Source organism: Geotrypetes seraphini, chromosome 4, assembly GCF_902459505.1.
Source record: "Geotrypetes seraphini chromosome 4, aGeoSer1.1, whole genome shotgun sequence".
In the NCBI taxonomy this organism is placed as follows: Eukaryota; Metazoa; Chordata; class Amphibia; order Gymnophiona; family Dermophiidae; genus Geotrypetes; species Geotrypetes seraphini.
The window spans coordinates 45,685,397-45,700,000 of record NC_047087.1 but is presented as its reverse complement, the minus strand read 5'-3'; the positions used below and the strand labels follow the sequence as shown (position 1 = coordinate 45,700,000).

General features: G+C 43.5%; 1 protein-coding gene across 2 annotated transcripts in view; it reads left to right on the top strand.

The window, feature by feature from the left end:
* URI1 (URI1 prefoldin like chaperone) overlaps window positions 1-14,604 on the top strand; it is a 211,327-nt gene that overhangs the window by 146,637 nt on the left and 50,086 nt on the right. For both annotated transcript variants that reach the window (XM_033941954.1, XM_033941953.1), the window contains 2 exons: window positions 1-44; window positions 9,427-9,595. The exon at window positions 1-44 is cut by the window's left edge and continues 17 nt beyond it. In XM_033941954.1, coding sequence (XP_033797845.1) covers window positions 1-44; window positions 9,427-9,595 — 213 coding nt within the window. The remainder of the gene's footprint in view (window positions 45-9,426; window positions 9,596-14,604) is intronic.

Below are 14,604 nucleotides of genomic sequence, written 5' to 3'. Positions count from 1 at the left end.
TGACATACGAGAAGAAACAGAGAATGAAGATGCATTGACAAAAGGTACTAGTCACCAATAATATTCAGTTATATTTTTTTATTTATAGCTTGCATCTGATTTCTGGAAGCATGCTATGTAATCATAAAAATACATATTATGGTTCATTCAGTTATTTTTGGTTTATTTTATATTTAAGAAATCAGACCTTATATTATTTGGAAAATGCATTCTTTGCTGCTAACCTGTAACACATCGTTTCCTTCTGTTTCTGCATTTGAAGAATGGAGGGTAGTTTCTGGTGCAAAAGGCATATGAGTCCTGTCAGTAGGTGATATTCCCATATTCATGAGTTCATTGCAGAAGGATGAAATTTACATTCTTTAGCCCTGCCTCCTCCTGCAGTGCTGTAGAGCCCTCTTCAGTTTTTTTCCTTTTGAAAGCGAGTTAAGAAGGTGTGATTCTGCTCTGCTGTGATCTGATATCTTTTTATTATTTTGTTGTTTTTTTTTAATTCAAGTTGAGGATTTCAGTGCTAGAGACGTCTCCAGTGACTCTGGGGTAGCTCTGCTCTGGCTGCTCTGCAGCTGGAAAGGCAGTTCTTGGGGTTTCTATCTGGCTGCCTGCATTTGGACTTGTGGAGGTCGGGGTCCATTCCCCTTGAAGCTAGCTCTCATTCTGATTTATCAGGTGCTTGAGTGCAGGCTCCAATGCAGGCTTGAGTGCAGGCCCCAGTGTCCGTCCAGCAGGGCTTAACGGGTGCCTGCTGTGTAAATTCCTCCTTCCCACTCACAAGAGGGTCCATAGGAGTTAAAACTTCAGTCGGACTTTAAGGCTGACTGGTATCCCAAAGATTCCAGCAAGAGGATTTGGTTTGCTGTTTGAGGTAGTGCCTTCTCCAGTTCCAGTTTTGATGGCAGCTGAAGCAAGCTAGCCCAGCATAGATGGTGAGTACTGCCTATTGAAGTCTAAGGGAAAATTGGGGTGGGGTGGGGAGCCTGAGCCTGATTTTGCTGATTTTAAGTATTTCTGGGGCTGTATCTAGGGTCCTCCATCTCCAAAAACTTTTTCTCAGAATTATTTAGCCCTTTAAGGGGTTTTCCCAGGATGTTTGTAGTGTGACCATCTGGTAGCCATCTTGGATTTTCCTGATTTTGTTTAAAAGCATCCATCTGTCTCAAAAACTCCTTGATTTCACTCAGAATCACTTGGAACGGACTCCTCTAGTGGAGATACCCCTATATAATGCCAGATTTGTGATGGATGGCTGGCTCAACAGAGCCTTTGTACCACATGCCACAGGACATGTAAGAGAGGGGCAGGGACCTCGGGTTTAGCCTCTTCTGGTACCCTGAAGGCTGGGGGATTGCAAAGGACTCCTTGTTCTGGCAGAAGAATGTCTCTGGAGACCTTTAAAGGTAATTGAGCAAAGCACAGGTGCAAGGAACCAGTGGAGCCCAAGAGACGGCAAAAGGCACTGTGGAGGTCCCTTGTCAGAGATTTACCATGGAATTTGTGAGTTTGCTCTGGAAAGCTTGCTTAAATTGTCGGTGACCTCCTGTAACAGGTGATGAAGCAATGATGGCCCTGCAAAGGAACCTGTCCTCTTCATATGCATTCTCCCTGGCAGAGATTCCTGAGCAAGAACCATAGGACCAGTCAGGTAAAGACTGTAGGGGACTGGAAGTCGTATTCCATGCCTTTAATGTCACAGAGCAAACCATCCCTCCTGGTGGATATGGGGTTTTGCCCAGAGACTGGAGGTCAGGAGACTGTAGTCCCCTTCAGCAGAGAGAGGACCCTACAGTATGCCACCTGTTTTAGGCAATGGCGTTGAATCTTTTTCCAGAGTCAGCGTGAGACCCCTACAGGCTGCAGCTGCGCAGTGTTCCATTATGAGTGCTTCCCAGACCCAGCCTTCATTTTTTTCCTCACATCCAGATCTGACTGTTTTAATTACCAGAGGGCTTCCTAAGGAGGGGCTAAGACGATGACAAGACTGAATCCCATGGCTTCTGAATTTCAGCTGCTATTCGTCCAGTTGCAGGTAGACTCACTAATAGCTCAGGTTACCAAGCGTACTTCCCTCCCTAGTGAGGGAAGTATAGTCTTGAAGGATGTGCAGGATTGCAGGGTCGATGTAGTCTTTAAATGTCAGTTTGAAGCCTTAGCCTTGGGGTTGAAGGTCACTTCAGCGTCCTCTTTCATGGCATGTGCCTGTCATACCAAAGTCTGTAGGATTCTCAGCATGGACAATGAAGTGTGCCCCAAGCTAGTCATAGAGGGGATTGACTATGTGGCTGATGCCCTGTATGACATTATCAGAGTCCTGAGCAAGGTCTCGGCTTATGCTTTCTCCACCCACAGAATGCTCTTGATTAGGTTATGGGAGGGAGATTTGGCTTCTAAAGCCAATTTAAGCAGAGTCCCAGTGTTAGTGGTTTTGGCTTTTCTGCAGGCTGGCATGGAAAAGAGACTGGTAGTAGGATCCCTTAAATGTGCAAATTGTAGGTCTTTCGTATTTCAGAGCCTGAGTGGATCAGGGTTCCTTGGCTTTGCATCCAGATATAGCCAAATTTTTGAAGGGGGTGCTCAGGTTTGAGACCTCCGGTAAGACAACCATTTCCCTTGTGAAACCTTAACATTATCCTGCGTGCACTCAGCAAGGCATCTTTCGAGCCTTTACAGGAGGCGTCCCTGCTGAATCTGACAGTTTTTCTGGTAGCCATCATCTCTTAGAGGAGAGTCTCAGAAATACAGACACTTTCATTCAGGGAACTGTTTCTCAGATTTACAGAAGTGGGAGTTTCTCTTCGTATGGTCCCTTTGTTTTGCCATAGGTGGTGTTGACATTTCACATCAATCAGGAAGTCAGGTACCTGCTTTCCAGACCATGGGTTCCAAGAAGAGGGACAAAGTTTTGAAATTGCTGGATGTACGGAAAAGTCTTTTTCGATAACTAGAAGTAACCAATGAGTTTCATTTGTCAGATCATCTTTTTGTCTTAACCAGTGCTGCTAGGCTAGGCAAGCCAGCATCTATGGTGACCATTTCCAGATGGATTTATATGACTTTTTCATTGGCATACATTGGCTGTGGTAAACAGCCATTGGAGCAAACTCTACTAGAAGTGTGGCTTCATGGGTGGAGACGTGAGCAATTCCTCCTGAAGAAATTTGTACAGCAGCTACATGGTTCATACTCCATACAAAAAAAAAGGAAGAGAAAATAAAGTGTAAAGCAGTAAGACTATGAACTTCATAAGCTTCATACTGGTTGCGTTTTTGATGGGTGGTTTCTGTTTATTCCACCTAAGTTGTTCACAGTGTTGTTTAACCTTATTAATTATTTCTTACAGAACAGAAATGTTTTAGCGGGGAGCTTCCCCTTTCCCCCCTGCTTCTTATTTCTTTGTTTTAGTGCTGTTTGATTGCTTTGGTATAAACTGAAGGGGACTCTCTACAGCACTGGAGAAGGAGGTGGACCTGAAGAATGTAAATTTCATCCTTATGCAGTCAACTTGCAAGTATGGGAATATCACCTACTGTCAGGACTCATATACCCTTATTCCAGAAAGAAGATTATCGAGGTAAGTACTGAATCTTCCCTTTCCAAAAAGGCTGCGGTAGTGACTCAAATAACTATAGACAAATGAGCCTGAGATCGGTACCAAGTAAATTGGTGGAAGCTATTGTTTAGAATAAAAATTCTAGCCATATGCGTAATCGTGGTTTTTAATAGAGAAGAGTCAATTTCATTTAACAAATAAAGATTGTGCTTTACTAATCTAGTAGAATTCTTTGAAGGCATTAATAGGCTTGTCATAAAGGTGAACTGGTTAATATGGGGGCCCTTGTGCTAGCTGCCTAATATAGCTTAGTAAGTTTTACCTCACATTAGACATTAATAGCTAATGCAAGTTAAACCCAGTGGCATAGTAGGTGGAGGGGCAGTGTGCCCCAAGCGCCATGTTGGTGGGGGCACCAGCACTCCTCCTCCTCTTCGCCCTGCATCTTCCTACTCCCCCATTCCCTTCCCCCATACCTCTAGTTGTTCACCGCTGCGAGCAACAACTTTAACATGCTCCTCGTGACCGTGTCGTCTCTCCTGTTGACGTCACGCGACGTCAGCATGAGAGACGACAAGGTCATGAGAAGTACGTTGAAGTTCTTATTGCTTGCAGCGGTGAACAACTAGAGGTACATGGGAAGGGGGCACGTGTGTGGCAGGGGGCATCGGGGGGGAGTGCCACTGCATAGGGCACCTCTCACCCTCGCTATGCCACTGGTTAAACCATTTGACAAAGTGGAAAAAAAGAGGCATTGCCCTGCAGTACCAGCTAGTGCAGTAAAAGCCCTTTGCTAGCTGTTTAATGCTGGTAGGGGTGGTGCATGGGCCTATCAGAGGGAGAACAGCACATAGTGGCAGCAGGTGTATGGCACCGCACCACAAGCTGTCACAACTGAGGATAGCATGGCTGCACTTAATCCAATCTTAAGAGGTGTGGCTGTGCTATCTGTAATCTGATGCGCCCTCACCTTGACAATTGCTCACAGTTTGGTCACAATACCTCAAAAAAGATATAGTGGAATTAAAAAAGGTTCAAAGAAGAGCAACCAAATGGTAAAGGGAATAGAACTCCTTTCGTTTAAGGAAAGACTAAAGAGGTTGGGACCCTTCAGCTTGAAAAAGAGACAGTTAAGGGGGGATATGATTGAGGTTTACAAAAGTTTCAGTGGTGTAGAACAGGTAAGAGTGAATCGATTTTTCACCCTTTCTAAAAGTACAAAAAACAGGGGACATTAAATGAAATTATGTGGGTATACTTTTAAAACAAATAGAAGAAAATATTTTTTTTACATAAAGAATATGTTGATTGGAAGCTTCTATACTACTACTAATGACTGGGGACTCAATTCAGAGCGGTTTGCATGAGCTTCAGTAATGATGTTACATTACATGAGTTAAATATATGTATATCTTACCTATTTATATCATCTATGTTTATATATTATTATTATAGTTTCTGTATATCATATATTCATCTTTCTTTGTATTATTCGTGAGTTCACCCTTTCATGTTCCAAATTGGGTAGTAGCCTGCTGTTTCCTCCATGTTGCCATTCCCCCTAATTGTATCTTTATTTGCTAAAGTGTTCTGTGAAGAGTGTCATCTTTATTCCTTTCTTGAACTTTTTGGTGTCCTTTTCTAGTGTTAATTCCCTTGGAAGGGAGTTCCACCACATTGGGACCATCACCGAGAATATTCTTTGCCTGATGCTTTTGTATTTGATGCCTTCTGAAGGAGGGTATTTTCAGTAGGTATTCTAGGCTCGTGCGTAGGGCGCAAGTTTCACATTTTGGTTTATGGTTGTCTATTCTGTTTGCTAGGTATTGCCGTTCTGAAAGATGAATGATTTTGTTTGTCAACAGCATGATTTGAATTTCACCTTGCTTTCAATCGGGATCCAGTGTAACTCTTTCAGTAGCGGGGTGGCACTCATCTGCTTTGATTTTCCCAGCAGAAATCTAGCTGCAGCATTTTGTACTATTTGGATCTGCCTGATCATGTTAGCAGGATTACATTGCAGTAGTCAAAGATTGAGAGTACCAGGGATATTACTACGTTGGACATACGGTAGCTTGATGGATTAGGTAGGGTTGTAGTCCTCTGACCCAGTAGAGTTTGCTATAAGCGTTTTTCACAATGCGTTGGATGTGTATTGTCATTTCTAGGTTTGGGTCCTAGGTTTCTCACTCCTTCCGTGGATGATTTTATGGTGTTACCGTATGGTAACTTGGGCTGTTTTCGCCCCATTTGTTGATTAGAAGTGGCTCTGTTTTTTCTCTGTTGGCTGCTAGTCCGTTTGTTTCCTGATCTTACTTTGGGCTTTCAGTTCAATTAAAACCAGTGCTGGAATTTTGCATTATATGCCTTCATTTACTGCTGGAGGAATTTCATACTATGCCAAATTTGTGCATTATTTCTACTACACAGAATTTGGTTCAGTGATTAAGAAGCAGAGATAATAGCATTAGACTACAGAAACCAGAAGAGGTGGATTGGAAGAAGGAATGGTTTCTTCATTGTTCCACATGGGCCAGGTTGGAGGAGGGAGTAATTGGGGTTGAGCTTGGAGGAGGGCTAGACAGACCCAGAAGATTGAGACTGGAAGGAAGGAAGAAAAATATCTAGATGGAACAGAGAGTAAGAATACTGGGGAGTGATAAGCTGTGAAAGGGGAGAGGAGAGAAAAAAAACTGTTAGGAAAAACAGGAAGAAGGAGATTGCTAGGTGAGTTTAGAACCTTGGAGGACAATGGGGATAGGGCTGAAGAATTTGAGGTGGCCACTTTTGAGAGAGCTTGAATATTCTGCCCTTCAGAAGTATCTAATGAATTTCTACCTTAAGAGAAATCTTGTTACAAGTAGGCAACTTTGTCTTCTTGCAACTTGGCTGCTGATTTGAATGGCTAGTGTTAATAACTAAAAGTAGTTATTCGGTGAAGGTCATTTGGTGACCTCTGTAGATTAAGGGGCTGATTTTCAAAAGAGAAAAATGTCCCCCCAAATGGCATAAAGTGGCATTTGGCATTTTTCTTGCTAAAATGTCTAAATCACTATTTTCAAAACCGCCTTTCTAGACTGGTCATCTCCTGTTTGTCTAAATTCCAAAGGAGGGTGTTTTTGGTGGACTTAGGGCAGGCTTAGGACTTTGACATTCTGCAGCAATAATTGAACATTTAACAAAACATCCAGGGCACTATTTAGCTCAGGAGTAGGCAATCCCAGTCCTTGAGAGCTGGAGCCAGGTCAGGTTTTCAGGATCTCCACAAAAAATATGCATGAGATAGATTTGCATCTCAAGGAGGCAGTGCATGCAAATCCATCTCATACATATTCACTGTGGTTATCCTGAAAACCTGACCTGGCTCTGGCTCTCAAGGCCCGGAATTGCCTACCCCTGATTTAGCAAGACCTGTTTTAAAACGAATAAGGGCCAAAAATTGCCCAAACTGACTAGATGACCGCTGGAGGGATTAAGGCGTGAATCCCCCCCCCCCTTCTCCCATAGTGGTCACTGACCCCCTCCTCCCACCACCCAAAGCTGTGAAAGAAGCAGTACATTCCAGCCTGTATTACAGTTTCACAGCTCAGCCTGTATTACAGGCACAGCTCAGCAGAGCAGGGGAGGGGGCACTCTAGGGGGTACTGCAGTGAACATCACATTAAAAAATCCCAGGTGCACATTTCACCATAACCAGCTTATATTGTATGGTGAGCCCTCCAAAACTCACTGTACCTACATAAAGAAGTCACCTACAGGCATAAAGGCTATTGTGGTGTACTGATGGGTACAGTAAGTTATGGGTGGGCTTTGGAGGGCTCACCATAGAATATAAGCAGGTTATGGTGAAATGTGTGCCTGGGATTTTTTAATGTGACGTTCTCTGCAGTACCCTCTAGAGCAGTGGTCTCAAACTCAAACCCTTTGCAGGGCCACATTTTGGATTTGTAGGTACTTGGAGGTCCTCAAAAAATTGTTAGTTTATTAAAGAAATGACAATTTTGCATGAGGTAAAACTCTTTATCCTATATAATAAAACCCTAAGTGCGCCTGCGCACTTAGGGTTTCATGTCCTCTGCCGCCGTGTTTTCTGTTCCTTAGCTGAATTCTATTTTAGAATGCGGCGGCAGGGAACGTTCTGGCCACTCCCCTCCTCCCACCCTCACTCACCAACCGCTAGAGGAAGCCTGGCAAGCTCTCTCCCTGCCCGCATCCTCGGCAGGGAACACACTGGAGCTTCCCCCTTCCCTCCCTCCCTCACCAACCACTGCCGCCGCTGCCGCTGATCCTCCTCTTCAAAGCAGCCTGCGATCGTGGCCGGCTTTAGCGAACCTCGCAGGCCGCTTTCCAACCACGGGATCGCGTCAGAGGGAATGTGCTACCAAGTTGGAGAGCGGCCTGCGAGATTCGCTAAAGCCGGCCACGATCGCAGGCTGCTTTGAAGAGGAGCAGGCCAGAAGATGCTGGGATGGAGGGAGGGTAAGAAGGGATCAATACAGGGGGCCAGGGGGAGAGGGAAAGGGGACTGCTTTGGGGGGAGGGTTTGCTGGGGACAGACAGCTTTGCTCTGGGGGGGAGACAGAAGGGGCCATGGAGAGACAGGGAAAGGGGGCTGCTTTGGGAGGGGAGGTGTGCTGGGGACAGACCGTTTTGCTCTGGGGGGAGACAGAAGGGGCAATGGAGAGACAGTTAGGGAGAGGGAAAGGGGGCTGCTTTGGGGGAAGACAGAAGGGGCCATGGAGAGACAGTTAGGGGACTGCTTTGGGGGGAGGTGTGTGCTGGGGTAAACAGCTTTGCTCGGGGGGGGGAATACAGAAGGGGGGCCACGAAGGGACAGTCAGGGAGAGGGATAGGGGGCTGCTTTGGGGGGAGGGGTGTGCTGGGGGCAGACAGCTTTGCTCGGGGGGGGGTGGGAGACAGAAGGACACAGACAGCGGCCAAGGAGAGAGAGAGAAAGAAACACAGACAGACAAGACACATCTATTCTAGCACCCGTTAATGTAACGGGCTTAAAGACTAGTAGTTTATAAATCTTTCCTTTTGGCTAAGTCTTAATAATAATATCGTAATTTATAGCTAAAGAGACATATGATCAAGAAACTGTTTTATTTTACTTTTGTGATTATAGTAAACATACCGAGGACCTCAAAATTAAGGTGCACATGTGGCCCCCGGGCAGTTTGAGACCACTGCTCTAGAGTGTCCCTTTGCTTTGCTCAGATGTCTGTGGCTAGTTTGCTAAGAATTCTGACTGCTTGTACAATCCAATGGCTTGTTTAAGGGCCAAAATATCTAGATAGGCCATTTTTTGGGGAAAAAAAATAGATGTCTTGCAGTTTCAAAAATGGACATTTTCTCTACTGGATTTTTGGACTTCTTTCTCAAAATGTCCAAACTCAGACTTGGACATCTTATCAAAAATGCCCTCCATGTGAATATGATTCCATCCAGAAAACAGTTTTTTTTTTTTGGGGGGGGGAGGGGTTGAATTGTGCCATGTTTGTGAGATGCACGGGTAAGTCTGTGAATTGAAAGAGCATAGAAATGATAATATAATCCCATTCTAGGATGTGGCTAAGGCATTAGTAAAACAGTAAAGGTGAATGCTTGAAGTTGCCTGTGATGCTTTATTGAATATACTGACACCTTTAGTATCTAGAATTGTTAATTAAGGAAGAATATCATTTTTATGTGTGTTGTAATGTGCTTGCAGTGGATTTGATACAGTAATGGTGGTGCATCTAGTAGTCCTTCAGAAGTGATAAATAGTAAGAAGATTATAGTCTGTGATGGTAATTTCTAAAAATTTAGGTTAATATTGCATGAGAAACAATTTAATGTTAATGTAATGAAGATGACACAGACTTTTTGTTACGTAGGAAAACACAGAACTGCCCACAAACCTCATTCCATGCCAAAGGTTGCAGATGTTTTTGAAGCAGATCTGCAAAATGTAGCAGGAGATGATAAATCCAAGGAGCTGGAGGAACTCTGGGCCAGACTGGATGAACTACAGCAACAAGAAGAGTTGCTGGGTGAACTTGATAGGTGTGTGATAAAATCTTATTACATAACTTTCTGAATATAGTATCTGGGTACATAATTTTTCTGAAATCAGAAAATCAAAATGGTATTCAGGCTATCAGTTAGACACACCTCATAGCGTCTTAAGTGAGTCTTGTTTGAGAATTTGGTTACTTCACAAATGTAGAACAACATAGGAGATGATATCTACAACTACTGTTCCTTTGCATATATAGAGAAAGTGAGCACAGAGAAACAGGGAGCCACATAGTACAAGAAACTTTGGGGTCCTTTTATTCAGGCGCACTGATTTAGCGCATGCTAAATGCTAAGGCATCCATTATATTCTATAGGCGCCTTAGCATTTAGGGCGCACTAATCTTTAGCATGAACTAAATCGGTTAGTGCACCTTAATTTAAAAAAAAGAAAACCTTTGTCTTTTACTTCTAAAACTATTCAGAAGGTACAGAAGTACCTAAATTATTCAGCTGCAAGATAATGAAATGACAAGACTGCAAAATCCAGCACTCTAAGCTATATATACCATGTCAAAAAAGAGAGGCCACTACTTTAAGGGCTCCTTTTACAAAGCTGCAATAGCGGTTTTAACGCATGCTGAATTGCCCCGCACACTAGACGCTAAAACAAGCATTGAGCTGGTTTAGCACATGCTAAAATGCTGCGTGCGCTAAAAACACTATCGCAGCTTAGTAAAAGGAGCCCTAAGTTTTTTTCATGATGTTTAAATTTATCAAAATTATATTTTTATGAATACATTTCTCTAGTTACAGGGATGATACTACCTTACCTATCCCAGTACCACAAACTGTCAGGAAAATAACATTTTTCATACAGACTTGTTTCCAGATAGTCTTATCATATAACCTAAAATTGAATAAAAATAAAACCAAACTTCTTTGACTAGATCTTATGAACATTTTTTGCCTTATCCCAAAATAATCAATCTTTGAAAATCTTAGGCATTATATATACTTCTTCACTAACTATGAACCACCATGTTAATGTTATCTGTCATAGTTTCATCTGAGATCTAAGATGAGTGCCCAAATTTAGTTTTACCCCCTCTTCTACAAAGCCGTGCAGCAACAGCCCTGAAGCCCTTTAAATCTCTATGGGCTTCGGGGCCGTTACCACGCGGCAGCCACTAGTGCAGCTTTGTAGAAGAGGGGGTTAATGTTTGGAAATATTGAAAGTTAAAGTATTGATTAAATAATAAACTTATTACAAGCTTGGCTGTCTAAATCTCCGTGCTGACAATTTGAGTCATCTGAGGGTAGCCACTGAGGTCCACCATATTTATCTCTATAAGAACTGGTTGCATGCGAAGATGTTTTGATCTATTTGTATAGAACAAACAGATTTAACAGAGTTAGATCATTATTTACCACCTCCCCCTCCCCTTTTTACAAAACCCGTAGTGCAGTTTTTAGCGCCGGCCACAGCAGTAACAGCTCCAACAATCATAGGAATTCTGTGAGTGTCGGAGCTGTTACCATCGTGGCCGGCGCTAAAAACCACGCTCTGGTTTTGTAAAAGGGAAGGTTAGTAAACTGCTGTTGATGAAGGCTCAAATATTTTTAAAATTAACTACAGTACTCCCCCGAAATTCACTGGGTTCCGTTCCAGGAGCAGCCGTAAATTTTGAAAAACCGCAAATGTGGTTTAGGAGCGGTTCGGAGGCGGGAGAGGGCTGCAGGGGCGGTGGTGGGTGCTAAAAAAAAACAATATTTAGGCTGGTAGGCGGTTTGTCTGTGCAGAAAGCTTAAGGGGAAGGAAAGAAGGAGGAATCAGCTATACAGAAGGCTGATTGGCTGACTGGGGGGAGAGGAGGAGGAATCGGCTGTGCAGAAGGCTGATTGGCTGACGGGGGGGGGGAGAAGGAGGAGGAATCGGCTACATTGCAGAAGGCTGATTTGCAGACTCAGACATTCCCTGTATTTTCTGACCAGAAGAGGCAGTGAGAAAATACTACGAATGACTTGAGTTTGCGAACCGCGACTTTGTGGGGGTCTACTGTACTTGCTTTTCAAAAATGTGCCTGCTATTGTCCCATTGTGTGTGTTAAATTTCTTCATTTTCCTTTCATCAGTGATAAATTCTATGTTCATCTGGTCATTTTTCTTGTCATTTTCCTGCTATAAGAGGTATTCTGGTTACCGGAAGCAAAGAACAATCTGCAGTGGTGGCTGCAACCGGCTACCTCTCAAGGGACATGCCTCTCCAAATTTCCTTCTGGGAGATTCTATGCCAGCCTTTATGGTTGGGAAGGGGGGGGGCGGTCATTGCAATGGACCCTCAGTTCAGGGTCATTGGATACTAGTTCAGCAAAGATGGTCCATAAATCAACTAGAACTCGTAGCCATTTGACTAGTGTTTTAGGCACTGGAGAAGTCTCTGGAAGGCAAGGCAGTCAGTCTTCTTAGACAATGCGAAGGCACTAGAAGCACGCTCGACTCCTCTTTAGTGGGCAGAAGCTCATTTGCAGGCTTTCTCAGCCATGCATGTATTGGGAGTGGAAAATGTACAGGGCGTCTTTTCAGTGGACAGACTCGTGACCCAGTGGAGGTCTCTATTCCCCTAGGCATTCATCTCCATAGTTCGGCGGTGGATCTTATGGCCTCAACTGTAAACACGAAGGCAGATTTCTTTTACAGCTGAAGATATAAGCACGGAAGTGTAGGCTTAAACGCATTAGTCCAACGGTGTTCGGAGAAAGGACTCTTGTAGCATGTTTCACCAGTGTAGGTCAAGTCATTCGCAGGATTGTGAGTCATCCGGGGTTGGTAGTCCTAGAGGCACTCGAATGGCCCCGTAGACCATGATATGCAGACCTAGTTCGCCTTAAGAGGGATGAAGGTCTTGGTGCCGGTCCAAGTGGATCTTCTCACATGGGGACTGATCCCTATCGAGAGTCCGGAACACTTTAGGCTTACAGCATGGCTCTTGAACTGGAGGCCTTGATAAGCAAGAGTTACTCAGACATGATTGTTTCCACTCAGAGCTAACAAGCTGTCAATGGTAGCAGCCAATGCCAAGGCCTGGTGTGCTGTGGATGATGTAGAGCCCTTATGAGCTCTGAATTTGGTAGTCCTGGGCTTTTTGCAAGAGGGAGTTCAGAAAGGTCTGTCGGTCAAATCGCTGAAAGTGCAGATAGCAGGCCTTTCCTGTTTCTAAGCTCAGAGGGGGAAAGAGGCTCATTGGCCTCTCTCCTGGATCATTAAAGGGGCTCTTTGGTTGTGCCTCCTAGTGTGTCTCCATTTCCCTTCCTGGAATCTTAACACCATATTATAAGGTCTCAATAGAGCCCCATATGAGCCCTTATGGGAGGCTTCCCTTCTGAATCTTACAGTCAAGACAGTGTTTCTCGTGGTGATTATGTCATTGAGACATGTTTCTGAGATACAAACTCTGTCCTGCAAGGAACTGTTCCTTAAGATTATGGAAGCAAGGCTCTCCTTATGCATGTTCTTATGCATGTTCTTTCCTTCCCAAAAGTAGTCTTGCCTGCTTTTCACCCTACAGGGTTTGAGAAAAAGGATAAAGCATTGCATTTCTTTATGTCAAAAGACCTCAGTACCTCCAGTACCTCAAAGTGATCAATAAGTTTTGCATTTTGGATCACTTTTTGTTCTGACCAATCATGCCAAGAAAGGGAGGCCAGCATCTAAAACCTTGATTTCTAGCAGGATTAAAATGGCCATTTCCTCCAAGTGTATGAGCTGTGGTAAACAATCGTTGATCGCATTGAAAGCACACTCCACTAGAGGAGTTGCTACCTCATGACAGAGACTCGAGCGGTTTCCCCCGAAGAAATCTATAGAGCAGCTGCTTGGTCTACCTTTCATACCTTTACCAGTCAGGAAGGGCACCACTTTTGGGTCCTCCGATTTGAAAACAGGCTCTGCGGACTTGCTCTAGACTCCAAGATCTGGTTTGATACGTCCCTAGTGTTCAGGACCACTAGACACATTGCACTGAAAAGAAAGATTAGTTTGCTACCTCAATAATTTTCTTTCTTGTAGATATATCTAGTGGTCCTGAAGCCACTCCCTGTCAGTGGGCTTTGAGTGCCTTCTATCTTAAGATCAGTTTGAATTTGGAGAATTCTTTGTCTCTTAGATGAACTGAGAGGATATTAGAAAAAAAAAAGGACAACACTCAAGAACATAAAGTCTGGTTTCAGTCTCTGCTTGATAGCAGGACATGCGAGTATCTGGTTTGAACAGTTACTTGAATGTTATAAGATTAATTGTTAATCAAGTTTTATTAAAATTTGATTCAATTGTTTATCAAAGTTTCTAAGCGAAGTACAAAAATTAAAAATGGTACAATAAAATTTAAAACAGATATATTGATTTAACACAAAATACAAAAACAATCAAACTGACTGAAGCAAGAAGGGAAGGAAAGGGAGTAATACATTCATTGTAGGATAGAAGAGCACACAGGGTAAACACAGGTAGGGGATAAAAAATGGAGAATCTTGGAAAGCATGGAAAATGGTACAGCTGTCTATTGTAGTGTAGGAGATATTTCCCCATTTCCCTCCTTCTGGTTATGTCTGTCATTACAGTGGTACTTGATTGCTTTTCTACAAACTGAAGGAGCAGGAGCAGCTCTCTGGAAAGGAGGTGGAGTTCAAAAAATGATTGACAGCATTCTGAAAGCAACTTGTGGGTTCAGATACATAACCTTATCCCCTCTTCTACAAAACCGTGCTAGTGGTTTTTAGCACAGAGAGTCGCGCTGAATGGCCCGCGCTGCTCCTGATGTTCATTGCGTTCATATGAGCGTTAGGAGCAGCGCAGGCCATTCAGCGCGGCTCCCCGTGCTAGAAACTGCTAGCGCAGTTTTGTAAAAGAGGAGGTTAATGTTCAGGACCACTAGACCCATCTACAAGAAAGAAGATTATTGAGGTAAAAATCTAATCTTTCTTTAAATCTATAAATACATTATTGTCATTTTTTTCCTGATTAAGCAGCCACAATATGAAACAGTTTACCATCTGTTC